The 18,821-nt window shown below is 42.6% G+C and overlaps 2 protein-coding genes across 3 annotated transcripts in view; one reads left to right on the plus strand and one right to left on the minus strand.

Moving 5' to 3' along the window:
* acin1a (apoptotic chromatin condensation inducer 1a) overlaps positions 1-5,847 on the minus strand; it is a gene marked incomplete at both ends in the record, with an annotated part of 83,839 nt that extends 77,992 nt beyond the window's left edge. The window contains one exon of the mRNA XM_084327797.1: positions 5,710-5,847. Coding sequence (XP_084183923.1) covers positions 5,710-5,847 — 138 coding nt within the window. The remainder of the gene's footprint in view (positions 1-5,709) is intronic.
* A 4,189-nt stretch (positions 5,848-10,036) lies between these two features.
* On the plus strand, positions 10,037-18,400 carry cUnh14orf119 (chromosome Un C14orf119 homolog). 2 transcript variants are annotated; one of them, XM_084328058.1, is made up of 3 exons: positions 10,037-10,156; positions 10,645-11,073; positions 15,199-18,400. In XM_084328058.1, exons 2-3 carry the CDS (start codon positions 10,645-10,647, stop codon positions 15,370-15,372), a joined length of 603 nt encoding a protein of 200 aa, XP_084184184.1. In that variant the 5' UTR covers positions 10,037-10,156; the 3' UTR covers positions 15,373-18,400. The 2 variants fall into 2 exon arrangements, with proteins under 2 accessions (XP_084184184.1, XP_084184183.1); XM_084328057.1 differs by having other exon boundaries at positions 10,055-10,176.
* The last annotated feature ends 421 nt before the right edge of the window (positions 18,401-18,821 follow it).

Here is an 18,821-nt window from a genome sequence, read left to right on the forward strand (position 1 = left end):
AAATGTAAACATGCAGGGTTGTAGCAAGAGCTAATTTACACACATGCACGCACAGTACAAAATACATTTATTTTTGAAAAAAAAAAAAACTCTGTTACTTGAAATATTTTCACTGTGCTCCTAAATATTTTTGGGTGCTCCTAAATTTCTTTGTGTGCTCCTAAATTTTTTCATTTAGGAGCACCTGTGCCCCTAGTGAAAAAGGTTAGCGTAGAGCCCTGCCCTACTCCTCTATCGAGGTTCCAAGCGACCCTATTGGGTACCAGAAAAGTCACGTGAAACATTGCAGACCACTGATTGGTCAGAAGAGAGACGCGTCACACGTTGGGGCGTCCTGCAGTGTGTTACCACCAATCGGCAAGCGCGTATTAGTTTTTTACGTCCTGAATGTCACCAATTGATCAGAGCTCATCACAACACGGCTAATAACGTTAGCTTTAGCTCCCCGCCGGAGTGGACTACCATCGCTCCTCAGGAGTACTAAACGAGACATAATGATTTTACTGTCTGCAACGAATGTTATAATAAAAGCCCTTCGTTCTATACTTGTCTGATTGAAAACTTTATTAACAGACCGCAGAATGGGACAACTCAGCACGCTCTGAGCAAAGAAAGGAACTGAGATATGAATTGAGTAGGCTATTGCTTGCCTTGCTATGGTCTGGTAAATACGCTGATGTTATTGAACGTGTAACTATATAACGTTAATGTCACAAAACGAATGCCTTTATTATAAAGTAGTAACTTTATAATAATAATAATAAGAAAGGGTCAGGGGGGTAACCACCCCTGCCCGCGACACAGAGTGAACGGCGCACGACCAGAGGGGAAACTTCGAATCAGTGTTTCACTTTCAATAACAAATGCGTGCTTGCCGAATCCCAAACAATATTCATGCTGCAAAGTCATCCTCTAAAGATAGACATTTAGACTAGAGGCAGGCTATATGCTATAAAGAGTAGACTACTAAAAAAAAATGCATTCAAACTTTTTTTGTAATTTTTTTTTGCGTGCGGTAATAACCGCGGCAGTAGGAAATATTTCGCAAATTTGTGCGGTAAGGAAAACATCAATACCGCGGCAGCTCTACTTAGCAGCGCAAGTAGTGGCAGTCATATTCATAATCGCTTCATGTAAGGTGAGGGACACACAGGACACCATCACGCCAGAAGAGCAGTGGCCTGGCTGTTACCACCAGTAGTGCAGGAGCCTGGCTGTTCCCACCAGAAGAGCAGGAGCCTGGCTGTTACCACCAGTAGTGCAGGAGCCTGGCTGTTCCCACCAGAAGAGCAGGAGCCTGGCTGTTACCACCAGAAGAGCAGGAGCCTGGCTGTTACCACCAGAAGAGCAGGAGCCTGGCTGTTCCCACCAGAAGAGCAGGAGCCTGGCTGTTCCCACCAGAAGAGCAGGAGCCTGGATGTTACCACCAGAAGAGCAGGAGCCTGGCTGTTCCCACCAGAAGAGCAGGAGCCTGGCTGTTCCCACCAGAAGAGCAGGAGCCTGGCTGTTACCACCAGAAGAGCAGGAGCCTGGCTGTTACCACCAGTAGTGCAGGAGCCTGGCTGTTACCACCAGAAGAGCAGGAGCCTGGCTGTTCCCACCAGAAGAGCAGGAGCCTGGCTGTTACCACCAGAAGAGCAGGAGCCTGGTTGTTACCTAGAGCTGCCGCGGTTACCGCATTACCGCGGTATCGCTGTTACATCACGCCCACCGCAGAGTTAAGCTGAATACCGCATCACCGCTGTTTTTTTTATAAGAAGAAGAAGAAGAAGAAGAAGAAGAAGAAGAAGAAGAAGAAGAAGAAGAAGAAGAAGAAGAAGAAGAAGAAGAAGAAGAAGAAGAAGAAGAAGAAGAAGAAGAAGAAGAAGAAGAAGAAGAAGAAGAAGAAGAAGAAGAAGAAGAAGAAGAAGAAGAAGAAGAAGAAGAAGAAGAAGAAGAAGAAGAAGAAGAAGAAGAAGAAGAAGAAGAAGAAGAAGAAGAAGAAAGGGCCGGGGGGGTAACCGCCGGGCACTACCACCCCTGCCCGCAACACCGAGTGAACGGCGCACGACCAGAGGGGAGACTTCGAATCCCCCCCGCCTCTCCCCGTGAGGGAGAGGGGAGTTGGGAACCGCGGCGGCGCGCGAGGGGCCGGAGCCACACCGCGCTCAGGTTATATGGTTCTCATTAAGTCGGGCTCGCCCGATCTTCCCCGGCCGCGGCTCACCCATCCTTTCGGGGGGGGATCCAGACACCGGTCGGGACAGAGCCCTGGGGACTACAGGTATTCACTCTTGGTCGACGGGAAGGGGAGAGAGGCGCACGCCTCAGCTCCTCAACAGACCCGTCCACAGTCTACCTCGAGTGAGCCTCACGTTGTACCTCACTGCAAGCGTCAATAAACAGTGTTCACTGTTCAGTAGCCTATGTTGTCTGTGTTTCACTTTCAATAACGAATGCGTGCTTGCCGAATCCCAAACAATGTTCATGCTGCAAAGTCATCCTCTAAAGATAGACATTTAGACTAGAGGCAGGCTATATGCTATAAAGAATAGACTACTACTAAAAAAATGCATTCAAACTTCTTCTTTTTTTTGCGGTAACCGCTGCGGTTTGAATAGCTTCGCAAATTTGTGCGGTAAGGAAAAAATCAATACCACGGCAGCCTTACTGTTACCACCAGAAGAGCAGGAGCCTGACTGTTCCCACCAGAAGAGCAGGAGCCTGACTGTTCCCACCAGAAGAGCAGGAGCCTGGCTGTTCCCACCAGAAGAGAAAATAGACCAAATGCCGAAATTATCGTTGAAGATCGTGAGCCGGTCCAATCAGTTAATATGCTCACCGAAAGGAAACTGGCTGCTCTTCCCATTGCTTCGCCATCCAGTGGTGTAAAACTCCCATTTTGTCAAGAGTAAGAGTTAAAGCTATTCAAGCAAGTTGCAAACTATGCTATCAGGAATGAATGTCTGATTAAACACAGCCGGTATTCCCGCTGAGCACAGTCCTCCTTTTCAGGTAGCCTCAAATTAAGCTAGGAAAGAAAAAGTGAAATGTCTCTTGACATGAAAAGTGGTTAACAACTTTTAGTACCTGGGCGGCTAGGTGGTGTAGTGGTCTAAGGCACTCGCCACCAGTGTGGAGACGCTAGGATTCGCGTGTTCGAATCCAGCTCTCCACATTGTTTTTCAGTTTGGCTGGTCGTCCGCAGTAATACACATTGGCCGTATTACGGGGAGGGAAAAACTGAAGGGTGGGGATCGAACGTTGTGAACAAGCGACTCCTACAAGTCGGTTGGTGCGCCTGCGCAGTAGAATCAGGAAGTGTCGGGGGCAGCGTGAGCCTCCCACGCGTTACTCCTCGACACTGATAGATCGAGCTGCGCAGGTGAAAAGATGCGACTGCTGTTACCTCAAGTACCGGAGGGGACTTGTGCTATGTATGACTTAGTCCTCACTGCAGCCGGCTTGTGGGAGGCAAGAAACAGCGTTCGTGACAGGGGAGGGTTGAATTGGATGATACGAAATTGGGATGGGAGAAAATATAGAAAAATGGGAGAAAAAGTGGATAAAAAAAAAAAAACTTTTAGTACCTACAAAAGGGCCATTGTCACATTTGGAATTATATTGGGTGAAGAAGTATTTATGTAGACCAAATACACCATGCAAATAGTGCAAAATGATTGTGCACATTATTCAACCACCTTGAACACAGCCATTAAGATGAGTGCATGAAGACTAAAGCTAAGCCACCAAGTCCCGGTCGCGTCTATTCTTTTACCAACGGATTTCCAGTTTCCGCGTTCGCGTTCTGCGATCTGATTGGCCACTGATGTTTCTGGTGCGATCTGATTGATCACTGACATTTCGGGTCATGTGCGCCCAATCGCGTGACGCGCCCATTTCCGCCTCAAACAGCTGCAAACTACCTAACGCCTAGTTTATCACTGGTTAAGCTTAGGCGACTCTTTCGAAGTTGGAATCAGGGCTGGCGTTCTATCGCCCTGCTCTAAGACAAACTAACCTTAACCAACTTCGAAAGAGTGCCTAAGCTTAACCGGTGGCAGAACTTGCCGTCACACGACTGGCGCGACCAGAGACGTCAGTGGCCAATCAGAGCGCAGAACTGGAAATCCGTTGGTAAAAGTATTCAGGCGTCCTGGTCGTCCATCTGTAACAGACAACTAACACAGGTTTACTGTGCAACACATCCCTGTTTTTCGCAAGCAATCAAGAGGCAAATAGAGACCAACCAAGGTATCATATTTTATTTATCAAAAGACACGACTTTGATCAACACTGTGCAACAAAGGGTTTACAAGAATGACCAACACCCCGGAAAGGCACCACAGAATAGGTAGTATTAGTAATTGTAGGTAAATTCTGTTTCAGTTAATCAAGCAAAATAATTGCAATAATTATTTTCTATCATGAGCATGCAACGCTACAGGACAGGTATATATGAGAAAATGTGATTACAGTATTTTTGGTTCAATGTTCATGGCCTGGTGTCCATATACTATAGGAAATCAAATGGGAAATGTAGACTAGGCCATTAGGTTACAGGGTGATGAAAGTCAATAAAAGTGATCTTGATCAGTGGTGTGGAGTTAGTTGACAACATAATGTAAATGAATGAACCTAAATATGTAGTTTGACTGATACACAAAATGGGTTTATTTATGTTTATTTAATTTGGTTGTGTTGATGTTTCCATTTTTGCAAAATGGGTATATTCTGTTTGGTTTTACGCAATAAGTCTATCATGTGCTGTATGTGTGTAGGGGCAGGTATAAGAATTTTTCTTCTTCCTGTTCCTTTTGGCCATGGAATTTGGTGAATTATATGAATATGTACTGTTGAACTGTGGTATTTCCATGTACAAATAAATAAATGTCACATTCTAGGGGGCCTTATAAATAAATTTGATTTGATGATGAATCGACGTGTGATGCATTATTAATCAACAAGTGGTTTTCTGTACAATTCGCATCACGAAACGTAGCGCCATTATTATAGTAACTGTGGTGTGTTTGGTGACAAAGGCAAAGAGCAGACCTGAAGACCAGGGACAACTATTCCTATGTAAACAAACCAATTCACACGGGAAGCTCCCACACGGCGTGTATGCTTGAAACTATTCATGTGACTAATCAGGTGTATGGTGACCCCCCACAACAGTTCTATATACCGGTGCTGTTTATAGAATAACTGCATTGAAATAAGTTAGGTTAGCTAGGGACGTCAACGAGCGGCAGCTTGGTTTGACTACCGTCCGTGTGTACACAGTGCTAACTAACTAACTAACTAACGGAGGAGGCGAGCTACCGACTAGTGGAGCGTTAGCCTCCCAGCCTCCCCCTCCACTCGTGCAGCAGCAACAATGTGGAGCAGAGCAGAGCCTCCATCATCAACACCGCGGCGGCTCCACACACTAGCTGTGCGAGCTAGCCGGCGGAATACTTTCAGATAGGCGACTACTTTAGTTCGCTCTAAATCTCGCTATGGATGCAACTTTTTTTCGCACGATAGAACGTCGCCCAGTGTGCAATGCTGCAGACACTAAAACACATTTATGCTAAGCTAACGTTAGCTAGTAACAACTATGCTAGCTAGCGCCGTTAAGCAGCAGGCTGCTCGTCTTCGGCCTTCGAGATCCCCGAGCATCAGCCCGACGACTCTTCAGTCTGATCTAGCTTTGCGTTTAGCTGCGATGATTCGGGACCAACTTACCCCTTTGAGCCTTTTAATAAGTGCATTTTTCTGTCCGCTTTTCTGGAGCCCTCGCTCCTCCAGCGCGAGTTTTAAGTCCGCTACCCGAAGCGAGTGGAGCGGTCTCCCGTCCAGCGTCACGTCTTCGAGGTCCGCCATTTCGTTCGTTCGCAGCGAGAGCGACGAGCAACGCCTTCCTTCACCAGTGACGTCACGGAGAATCACTTCCCCCCTGCTATAATAATAACTCCCCCCTGCTATAATAATAACTCCCCCCTGCTATAATAATAACTCCCCCCTGCTATAATAATAATAATAATAACTTCCCCCTGCTATAATAATAATAACAACTTCCCCCATGCTATAATAATAATGACTTCCCCCTGCTATAATAATAATAACTTCCCCCTGCTATAATAATAATAACTTCCCCCTGCTATAATAATAATAACTTCCCCCTGCTATAATAATAATAATAATAACTTCCCCCTGCTATAATAATAACTTCCCCCTGCTATAATAATAATAATAATAACTTCCCCCTGCTATAATAATAACTTCCCCCTGCTATAATAATAATAACTTCCCCCTGCTATAATAATAATAATAACTTCCCCCATGCTATAATAATAATAACTTCCCCCTGCTATAATAATAATAACTTCCCCCTGCTATAATAATAATAACTTCCCCCTGCTATAATAATAATAACTTCCCCCTGCTATAATAATAATAACTTCCCCCTGCTATAATAATAATAATAATAACTTCCCCCTGCTATAATAATAACTTCCCCCTGCTATAATAATAATAACAACTTCCCCCATGCTATAATAATAATAACTTCCCCCTGCTATAATAATAATAACTTCCCCCTGCTATAATAATAATAACTTCCCCCTGCTATAATAATAATAACTTCCCCCTGCTATAATAATAATAATAATAACTTCCCCCTGCTATAATAATAACTTCCCCCTGCTATAATAATAATAACTTCCCCCCTGCTATAATAATAATAATTCCCCCCCTGCTATAATAATAATAATAATAATAATAATAATAATAATGACTTCCCCCCTGCTATAATAATAATAATAATGACTTCCCCCCTGCTATCAAACAACACGCAATGTCACATGGAATCTTTGTTTTTTGTGGTCTTTTGTATTTTTGGTTTTTATTATGTGTCTGTGTGTATATATTGTATAATGGGTTGTGTACAATAAAGAAAAAGAAAATTTTGTGCACCGCAGGCCAACAGGAGAGGGTCTATGAATTGTTGAATAGATACACAAATGTTCTAGAATGGTCTATTATGACATCATACTGTGACATCACAAATGTTCTAGAATGGTCTATTATGACATCATATGGTGACATCACAAATGTTCTAGAATGTACTATTATGACATCATACTGTGACATCACAAATGTTCTAGAATGTACTATTATGACATCATACTGTGACATCACACTGTGCCATTCATTCTTTATGGACCGAATTTTCCCGTTTAAAGTCGATTGATTGAATTGATTGATTGAAAACTTTATTAACAGATTGCAGAATGGGTACAGTACAGTACAGCTCAATACATACAATTGTTAAGGGGATGCAGACCAGAGAAAGACTTTCGTCTTGTTTACATCAGGGTCCCCCATTGTAGCCAAACGGTGCGGTGAAACTTTCCGAAAAGTAATAGCAACTCGAGTTGGACCAAGCCGGTCGTTTTGATACCTTACTTACACGTGTATGTGGTGCGAAGGCTCTGGGAGGAGTTAGCGGACAAAAATCGGAATAATAAAGAATAAATAAATAATAGTATAGATTACAATAGTGTGGGAGAACCCACACTACAACATGAAACAATTGTAATAAATAAATACAATAACTTCAGCAAAAAAGCAATTAAGACTGTGAGACTGTGCTCCCAATTTAATGTTTTCATATAATTTATTTTCGATTCATCAGGTGTCACAAAATGGCATCCAATGTAATAAAAAAAGTCAACCAACGAACTAGATTCTTGTACCGGATCTCCTCTCTGGTAAACAAGAATACCCTGAAGACTCTGGCAGGAGCACTCATTCAAGGGTACTACGACTATGCGTGCACCTCATGGTATCAAAGCACCTCAAAGGCACTTAAAACAAGATTACAAACATCACAAAACAAACTGGTCAGACTACTACTTGACCTTACCCCCAGAAGCCACCTCACCCCTGCCCACTTTGACAACCTAGGATGGCTTAGAGTAGACGACAGAGTACAGCAACTTGCAATGGGCCTGGTCTACAAGATACACTATACGACTACGGTACCCATGTACATGTCAAAATACTTCCCAAAGGTCAGTGAATACCACAACCACTACACCAGAGGAAGCTCAACAAATCATGTTAAACCCAGATTCGGCTCAAACAAGGGACTAAACACGTTTCGCAATTATGCCACATCAATGTGGAACGCCCTACCCAAAGCTGTAAAGGAATGTGAATCCCTACCCACATTCAAAACCGCTCTTAAAGAGCACCTACGGGAGGCTGCAATTCGAAACTGGCCACCGTAAATGCCCAAAACCCCCACCACCTCCTAATAGACAATCTCCTCCCCACCGCATGTATATTATTCCCTCCCCGCCGTATGTATATTTCTCTCCCACCCACCCCACCCACCCCCTCCTAATGTACAGTCCCCTCCCCATCATATGTATATACTCTGTCAGGATCTAGGGGTAACAGTACTGTATATTTGAATACCGTTTATGTCACAAATGTATCAGTACTAAACACCTATATGTCCCTATGCCATAAATGTCATGTATGTTGTGTATGTCATAAATGTCTATATGAATTGAAAATGGGGGACCCTGATGTAAACAAGACAAACGTCTTTCTCTGGTCTGCATCCCCTTAACAATTGTGTGTATTGAGCCGTACTGTATTGTACCCATTCTGCAATCTGTTAAATAAAGTTTTCATTCATTCATTCATGCTTTGTGTTTTCTTTGTGTTTATTGGTTTGTAATATATTTGCATATGTTTATGTTTATCCACATACTTGTTCACATACTTGTTTAATTGTATCTATTTTGTATTGCATCGTTAAAATAATTGAAATGAAATAAAACAACTATAAAAAAGACAACTATAAAAAAGTATAAAATAACATATCGTTACATGATTAAAAAATATATACAAAGATACATTTATCATACCATGAAATATTTTTAGGTCGTTTTTGGTGTTATAGAATCATTTCATAAAAAGAAAATGTTTTGCACAATATATGCGCAGGCATGATCGCCGGCCGCCTGAATACTTTAGACAACAAATGTTTGTTTCCGCGTCTCTGATTGGCCAGGTCATTCTGGTCATGTGACATGTACGCCCAATCGTGGGACCGCAAATAGTAGCTCTAGTTCTGCAGACCCCTTTCTGATTGGTTGAGCTCCATTTCTGCAGCCCCTCTGCTGGGAGCTGTCGTGCGGAAATAGGCTGTCTATTGCCATTCTGACAAACTCTAACCTTAACCAGCTCCTTAACAGCGCCTAAACTTAACCGTTCTAACCTTAACCAACTCCGAAACAATGCCTAACCTTAACCTTAACCTTAACCATGCCTAACCTTAACCATAGAAAGAATATTGCCATTCTCTAAGACAAACTCTAACCTTAACCAGCTCCTTAACAGCGCCTAAACTTAACCGTTCTAACCTTAACCAACTCCGAAACAATGCCTAACCTTAACCGGCGAAAGAATACACGTTAAAAAAAAAATCACGTTAAAAAAAAAGATTTGATGGGATTCGAACTCGTCAACAACGGAGCACAGGACCGCAGGACCGCTGCTCTGCCAGGTGAGCTGAAGCGCTGAATGAAAATCATGGCGGATTCCGCGATAAGCACATCAAAGCACCTCGATAACCTTACGCGCGAGGGGCTTCGCTCAACCAATCAGAGAGGGGGCTGCAGAAATGGAGCTCAACCAATCAGAGAGGGGGCTGCAGAAATGGAGCTCAACCAATCAGAGAGGGGGCTGCAGAAATGGAGCTCAACCAATCAGAGAGGGGTCTGCAGAACTAGAGCTACTATTTGTATAGACGCGGTTAAGCTTAGGCGCTCTTTCGAAGTTGGTTAAGGTTAGAGTTTGTCTTAGAGCATGGCGATAGAACGCCAGGTAGTTTGCAGCATAGATATATATATCTATGGTTTGCAGGCTGAGACCCGGAAATAGGCGCAGAACTTGCTGTCCCACGATTGGCGCACATGTCACATGACCTGGCCAATCAGAGCGCAAAACTCGAACGCGGAAACAAACATTTGTTGTCGAAAGTATTCCCGCTTCCCGCCTGCACAACACGCACGGTACTCGTCCTGTGTATGTATGCAGAAGCTAACCACCAGCTTTGGCTACCTAATCTACACAAGAGATTACACCGCTTCTGCTCAGTTATGACGATAATAAGGTGACTGACATTCAGAAAAGGTGGGGAAATCATGCTTATCAGAAACGATGAAAATATGGTATTGCTTTTTTATTTTTTTTATTTTTTAACTTCTGGTTCAGATCGTAGCGAGGTTGTACGTTACTTGGCTTATTTTATGCCTAGCTAACGTCAGCTAGCTACACCAGACTTTCCTGGTTTGTCTAACGTTAGATATAGCGAGGAAATGAAATATAGCTACTACTAGCCAAATTGAAGGCATCAAGGATTTTGTACTTAGCAATAGCTTGCAATGTTTTGATTGATTGATTGAAAACTTTATTAACAGATTGCAGAATGGGTACAGTACAGCTCAATACATACAATTGTTAAGGGGATGCAGACCAGAGAAAGACTTTCGTCTTGTTTACATCAGGGTCCCCCATTTTCAATTCATCATAACATATATGACATACAGATAGACACTGTTACTGCTCTCAAATTAACATGGTGGTCTTCTTTTCCTAAAGATGTCGTGGTTCTGTCATGTCAACCAAGGCTCAAACAATCACCACCAAGAGCCCCCTGACATGATGACGACCACATCAGACAGTTTGTCCAGCAGCCACTATTCCAACATCAGAGGTCCAACACTGGGAGCGGCGAGCGCTGCGACCCTTTGGGCCAGCTGCACCCCACCAAGACTCTCAGACTTTCCATCAGTTCCCCAGGGTTCAGAGCCTCTAAGTCTCGAGAACCTGTCCTGTGCCTCTCTGAATTCGGTGTCAGGTGGAGAGCCATCGCCCCTCTCGTATGTAACTGTCCAGGAGCAGAGATGTGTCCTGAGCTGGTTCCTGGGATGGAGCGGCAGCCAGAGGGAGCGCTTTCTGCAGGACCTGCTGGGCAAAGCTGTTCCTGGGAAAGTCTGTACACTCCTGGAATCCCTCAATACTCTACAGGTAGTCTACATCTAAATCTTAAAGTGGCACTTCAAAAAACAAAAAAAACAATGCCGATTTATTTTGCATATAATCTCACACCCAACCCCCCTAATGTACAGTTCCCTCCCCCTCAAATGTATATATTCTCTTTTAGAAAAACTCTCTGTAAATAAACAGTACTGTATATTTGTATATCTTGTATGTCATAAATGTCTGGATGTAACAGTACTGTAGCATACTGTATGTCGTGTATGTCATAAATGTTATGAATTTAAAATGGGGGACCCTGATGTAAACAAGACGAAAGTCTTTCTCTGGTCTGCATCCCCTTAACATGTGTGTGTATTCAGCCGTACTGTATTGTACCCATTCTGCAATCTGTTAATAAAATGTTCAATCAATCACACATCCAAAAACTCTAAACAGTCTTGCACACATTCAATTCGTTTGACAGTTATTGAGTGAATATGAATATGGCCACCAGTGATGTCATCTGGGACATTGACTCTGTGTGTTGTGTTAATTACAGCTCAATTAAATGATGTAGATGAAAAAATAGCAATATCTTGTCTTACAGGGACTGCTACCTTATCATTTAATTGAGCTGTAATTAACACAACACAAGGATTCAATGTCTCCGATGACATCACTAATTTACTCTCAATAACTGTCAGAATGTGTGCAAAACAGTTTTTGGATGTGTGTGTGAGATTATGTGCAAAACAAATCAACATTGTTTATTTTGGTGAAGTACAACTTTTAAATCATAAACACATAACCTGAAAGGCTGTTGTTGTTGTTGTTGTTGTTGTTGTTGTTGTTGTTGTTGTTGTTGTTGTTGTGCCACCTGTACCCTCTAAAGCTGCTCTACCTTCTGTATTGTGTCTATATAGGTGAAAGACAGACCACCTGTACCATCTAAAGCTGCTCTACCTTCTGTATTGTGTCTATATAGGTGAAAGACAGACCACCTGTACCCTCTAAAGCTGCTCTACCTTCTGTATTGTGTCTATATAGGTGAAAGACAGACCACCTGTACCATCTAAAGCTGCTCTTCCTTCTGTATTGTGTCTATATAGGTGAAAGACAGACCACCTGTACCATCTAAAGCTGCTCTACCTTCTGTATTGTGTCTATATAGGTGAAAGACAGACCACCTGTACCATCTAAAGCTGCTCTACCTTCTGTATTGTGTCTATAGGTGAAAGACAGACCACCTGTACCATCTAAAGCTGCTCTACCTTCTGTATTGTGTCTATAGGTGAAAGACAGACCACCTGTACCCTCTAAAGCTGCTCTACCTTCTGTATTGTGTCTATATAGGTGAAAGACAGACCACCTGTACCCTCTAAAGCTGCTCTACCTTCTGTATTGTGTCTATATAGGTGAAAGACAGACCACCTGTACCATCTAAAGCTGCTCTACCTTCTGTATTGTGTCTATAGGTGAAAGACAGACCACCTGTACCATCTAAAGCTGCTCTACCTTCTGTATTGTGTCTATATAGGTGAAAGACAGACCACCTGTACCATCTAAAGCTGCTCTACCTTCTGTATTGTGTCTATAGGTGAAAGACAGACCACCTGTACCATCTAAAGCTGCTCTACCTTCTGTATTGTGTCTATATAGGTGAAAGACAGACCACCTGTACCCTCTAAAGCTGCTCTACCTTCTGTATTGTGTCTATAGGTGAAAGACAGACCACCTGTACCCTCTAAAGCTGCTCTTCCTTCTGTATTGTGTCTATATAGGTGAAAGACAGACCACCTGTACCATCTAAAGCTGCTCTACCTTCTGTATTGTGTCTATATAGGTGAAAGACAGACCACCTGTACCCTCTAAAGCTGCTCTACCTTCTGTATTGTGTCTATATAGGTGAAAGACAGACCACCTGTACCCTCTAAAGCTGCTCTACCTTCTGTATAGGCAGGTGTAGTGGTTACGTCATTGCTGTTTCCGGCCGGTCCACCTCGCAAAATTGCCCATTTCTAAATTGTCTTGTTTAAAACAAATAAAGCATGAACATTTAAATGGTGTACCTCTCTGTGCATAATATTCATCCACAATCTATAGCTCAACATGAAAATATTCGCAATTAATCATAAAAAATTATTGCAGAATTTTATTTCAACCAAAAATGCTTAAACAATAATGTTAGTGATAGAAGGGAACTCATGGCTCTCGGCTAATAAACTTCTAATCAACAAAACTAAAACTAATACTATGCTCTTTGGGACCCCCCCGTAATCTTGCATCCAAAACCATTAATCAATCATTTAATATCGCTTGTCTGGACGGTACACAACTGCATAGAGTTGATCATATTAAATACCTTGGTCTATGGCTTGATTCAGAACTCTCATATAAATGTCACATTGATAATATTGTTAGAAAAGTCAACTTTAGTGCTGGTGTTCTCTACCGCAACAGAAAATGTTTCACACTCCCTGTCAGAAAGAAACTGGTTCATCAACTAATTTTACCCATCATGGATTACGCTGACATAGTTTACCAAACTGCATCTAAAACCAACCTTCTTCCACTAAACACACTATTCAACCGTCTATGCAGATTTGCTCTTGGCTGCCCATATTTGACACACCACTGCACCATGTATGAAAACCTTAATTTGCCAGCTCCCACAGTAAGACGACAGCAGCACTGGTTACAGTTCATTTTTAAATGTATTCACTTCAATTATCCGCAATATCTCAAACAGTATATGGACCCTTTCACCTCTAGACATCAACTGAGACACTGTGCACAGCTATTTCTTTTTTTAAAGTTCCAACAAATGTAACTACCTCAGTTGGCAAAAAATCATTCATGTTCAAAGGTCCATCTGACTGGAATAATCTTCCAGTTCATATTCGAGCTATAACATCCTCACAACTGTTTAAAACTGCGCTGTCCTCTCACCTTGAGATTACTTGTTCATGTTTCCACCAATAATTGTATAACAGATCTTTGAAGCAATCACTTGAATATGTGCTCTGTTTTGTTGTTTGTTTGTCTTATGTTCCTCTTGTTTGATGTTGTTTGAACCTGTTTATTATAAATTGTATCTTGTTTTGTGTTTGGTTTTTGTTTGTTTCTTTTGTTTTGTTATGTTTAATACATAATAATTTATGTATTTTGTAAGCTGTGGACCCCCTTGAAAACGAGATGGTTCATCTCAAGGGGTAATTCCAAATAAAGAATTTCAATATATATATGTTGTGCAAAAATGGAAAGCTTTCCAATGTTCATGAGGCAGAATGGTTACAATAGCCGAGATAATCCATTTTCCCAATGATAAATCCCTATACGGGTGGACCTCGCGGGCGGTCCAAAGCAATGTCAGACTACACCTCCCTATTGTGTCTATAGGTGAAAGACAGACCACCTGTACCCTCTAAAGCTGCTCTTCCTTCTGTATTGTGTCTATAGGTGAAAGACAGACCACCTGTACCATCTAAAGCTGCTCTTCCTTCTGTATTGTGTCTATAGGTGAAAGACAGACCACCTGTACCCTCTAAAGCTGCTCTTCCTTCTGTATTGTGTCTATATAGGTGAAAGACAGACCACCTGTACCATCTAAAGCTGCTCTTCCTTCTGTATTGTGTCTATAGGTGAAAGACAGACCACCTGTACCATCTAAAGCTGCTCTTCCTTCTGTATTGTGTCTATAGGTGAAAGGCAGACCACCTGTACCCTCTAAAGCTGCTCTTCCTTCTGTATTGTGTCTATATAGGTGAAAGGCAGACCACCTGTACCCTCTAAAGCTGCTCTTCCTTCTGTATTGTGTCTATAGGTGAAAGACAGACCACCTGTACCATCTAAAGCTGCTCTTCCTTCTGTATTGTGTCTATATAGGTGAAAGACAGACCACCTGTACCCTCTAAAGCTGCTCTTCCTTCTGTATTGTGTCTATAGGTGAAAGACAGACCACCTGTACCATCTAAAGCTGCTCTTCCTTCTGTATTGTGTCTATATAGGTGAAAGACAGACAGTACCATCTAAAGCTGTCTTCCTTCTGTATTGTGTCTATAGGTGAAAGACAGACAGTACCATCTAAAGCTGCTCTTCCTTCTGTATTGTGTCTATAGGTGAAAGACAGACAGTACCATCTAAAGCTGTCTTCCTTCTGTATTGTGTCTATAGGTGAAAGACAGACCACCGAACATCTTTGAATGCCAGCTGCGCCTCTGGACCCAGTGGTTTGAGTCTTGGAGTGAGGAGGAAAGGAACAATTTCCTACATATTCTAGAAGAGCGGGACCCCATGTTCGTTGCCCACTTTTATAGAAGTGTAGCTGGCACCGCAGGAAGGGATTGATGGGTATAAGACGAGGGAGGGGCATTAAACATACTTCATGTGATTGGTAGAGAGGGGGGAATATAAACAAGTGTTCTATACCTAATATAATAAATGGTTTGAGATAGATACATAGTGTGAATGAGAAATGTTTTGTGTTAGGACTGAGTAAGTTCTTGAATATTGTGAGCGGCAAGCTTGTGTTGCCATTGATGGAAATCTGTCAAAATAGGGCAGAGAGTGCATTATTTAATTGCTCGTCAGACACAATGGGTTATTTCTACTCGACGGTATGCTTTCTTCTCTTTTATAAGTTGTTTGTTTTACTGCACACGCAGAGGCAGTAGTCGTGAATCGAGATGAACCACTTCAAGCTGGAAGGCACTGCACCAGAAATGGGTGCTCAATAAGGGCTCTTTAAACATTTAAAAAAATGAACTAGTGATTTTCCTGGGATCCTGACTACACAGTATACAGCTTTATAAGGTACAGGACCCATTTTCATAAACCTCCTGAGATTAGTTCTACTGACCGAGAATCTGTGGGTTTGATCTTGTGATGGCATAAGATGAAGGTAAACTGGTTTCACATCGGACGCCCTGATGCAAACCTGTGGCACGTGCTTTAGTGACTGAAACCATAGATATATATAACTAGATGGTGCAAGGCGTACCTCCAGCGTAGTTCACCGGCGGCCATCTTGTCACAGCCAGCACGCCCACTCATAACATGAATGTCCATGGCGCGTGTACTATTTAAAATAACCATAGCTTGCAAAATTTTCAACCGATTTACAGTTTGGTTGATTACAAAAGTTATTAACACATTCCCTGCCACGCTTATATCCATCGATGTTTGATCACTGCCAGCACTGTAAGTCTATGGAGATGCCTTATTTGCAGGGCTATAACTTTTTTAATCGTATTGCTAAATTGACATTACTATGGCCCATTCAACATCGATTATCTATCGTTCAGGATGTAGGAACGTTTTACTTTTTTATTCACACATTCATACGAAAATACCGTCTAGAGTATAAATATGTTTTTATCGTTTTCTGCAGTAATTCCTAGAACGTGAGATAGGCATATATTAGATTATCAAATGCCATTTGATACCGATTGACGCTATATATATTTTTTTTGGTCCACTTTCGCCCATTTTCTATATTTTCTCCCATCCCAATTTCGTATCATCCAATTCAATCCTCCCCTGTCACGGACGCTGTTTCTTGCCTCCCACAAGCCGGCTGCAATGTGGACTAAGTCATACATAGCACAAGTCCCCTCCGGTACTTGAGGTAACAGCAGTCGCATCTTTTCACCTGCGCAGCTCGATCTCTCAGTGGCGAGGAGTAACGCGTGGGAGGCTCACGCTGCCCCCGACACTTCCTGATTCTACTGCGCAGGCGCACCAACCGACCTGTAGGAGTCGCTGTCCACAACGCCCGATCCCCACCCATCAGTTTCCCACCCCCTAATACGGCCAATGTGTATTAGTACGGACGACCAGCTAAACTGAAAGCAAATGTGGAGCGCTGGGCTCGAACTGACGAGCCCAGCGTCTCCAGCATTTCGTGGCGAGCGCCTTGCCCACTACGCCACGTAGCCGCCCGATTGACGCTATATTAAACATTTCAACTGTACATGGTCCTAAACGTTATGACTGATCATGCGCGGGTGAACGGGGGGGGGGGGTCGTTTATAATTCCGTGATCGTCGTTAAATGCTTCATGTAGTATGGGTGATCTATAGATCAGAGCAGTTTGTATGGATAATAATAATCAGAAACGCTGAAACTCACGGCAGCTTCCTCTTAGCGATGGGGGATGATACTGGAGCAAACAGATCCCAGTTATGTGATGGGGATCGAGGCGATCCATTTCCAGTTTGTATAATACTAATATACGCCCAAATCATGTCAATTATTGAGTTATGGCAACGATCCATATCCACGGTGTGTGTCTTGAGTCCCGCGACGATAAACGATTTAGGGGACGGACCGAGCTCCAACGATCATATCCGGTTTGGCAACTCGCCGATCAGCCACCAGGTGGCAGTATTGAAGCGTTGCAGAGTTGTGCTGGCTCAGACAGCATCTGACAAGGCTCCGTGAGTGAAATATGAATACCACGGCGAAAATATGAAATATGATCAGAATAACGTTGTACGCCGTGATCTGGCAGAATTCGCATGAACTTGAAACCCGTTGTATGACGTTTCTGGCGGAGAAAGTGTTAACGTGGCTATGATTCAGGATGCTTGGACATGTTGAAATTATTTTCATATAAAGTCAATTATAAGTATGCAGTATGATAACTACATCTCTGATGTTTATAACAAACCAAACCGTTTGAAAATCGGTTGAAGATTTAGCAAGCTATGGTTATTTCAATAGTACATGCACCATAGACATTCATGTTATGAGTGGGCGTGCTGCCTGTAGCAAGATGGCCGCCATGCGGCAACGTCGGTCTCCATTGGCCAGCAGCGCTGGTGAGTCATCTAGCCTTTATATTTGTCTATGACTGAAACTGCTAGAATGATATCGATCCGAAGAGAGATGAAAGGTAATTCCATTCATGCATTGAAGAGATTTGCACTCAAACCTCTGAGCATATTAAAAGGTTTTGTACCATGCGAAAATAACAGTAATAAAATACATGGTTTTGCAATTGTCTTTATTCTTGTCTTGCACATTAAATGGAAAAGGGCAATACAAATACTGTTAGTTTTACATTTTACATGACATACTTTACATTCTAAAAAGGAAACTCATGGATGTAAAGCATTCTTGCACAGATTGAATTGGTCTCGAGTCTCGACACAAAATGCCATGCATGCAAGCCGTCACTGAGGCAGCGAGAGAGTGGCTAACCGCAAGTGAGTTTGTGACATTGTCTGTGCTTTGCATCTAAAAATGGTTATACGTCTAGATTTAGTGATAGTGTAGCAACAAAGACACAGTGTCATATATACGAAGTGGCGTCGCATGGATTTAACTAGTCTTAAAGGAACACCAACATTTTGGGATATTAGCTTACAGTCTTCTCCAGAGAGAGACAAGAAGATAGATACCAGTTCCCCCTCTGTGCGTTCAGTAGAAAGCTATCTGGCTGCATGTTAGCCTAGCTTAGCACAATGAATGGAAGTGGACATGGCCGGTTAGCCTTCAGGAGAGGTGCTAGTTGGACAATGCCTAGGCTAACGGGCGATGTCCGCTTCCATTCATTGTGCTAAGCTAGGCTAACGTGCAGCCAGATAGCTTTCTACTGAACGTACAGAGAGGAAACTGGTATCTATCTGTAAAGAGTGGATGATACAAGTGGTGGTACTGTCCAGTTGCCTCGCCAGCCTCCACTGAAACAGATGCGTCTTTGTTATAATAATAATAACTTTATTTGTATAGCACCTTTCATACAGAATTGCAGCTCAAAGTGCTTTACAGCAGAAAAAAGTGCAGACATATAA

Source organism: Notolepis coatsorum, assembly GCF_963971535.1.
Source record: "Notolepis coatsorum genome assembly, chromosome: 13".
Taxonomy (NCBI): Eukaryota; Metazoa; Chordata; class Actinopteri; order Aulopiformes; family Paralepididae; genus Notolepis; species Notolepis coatsorum.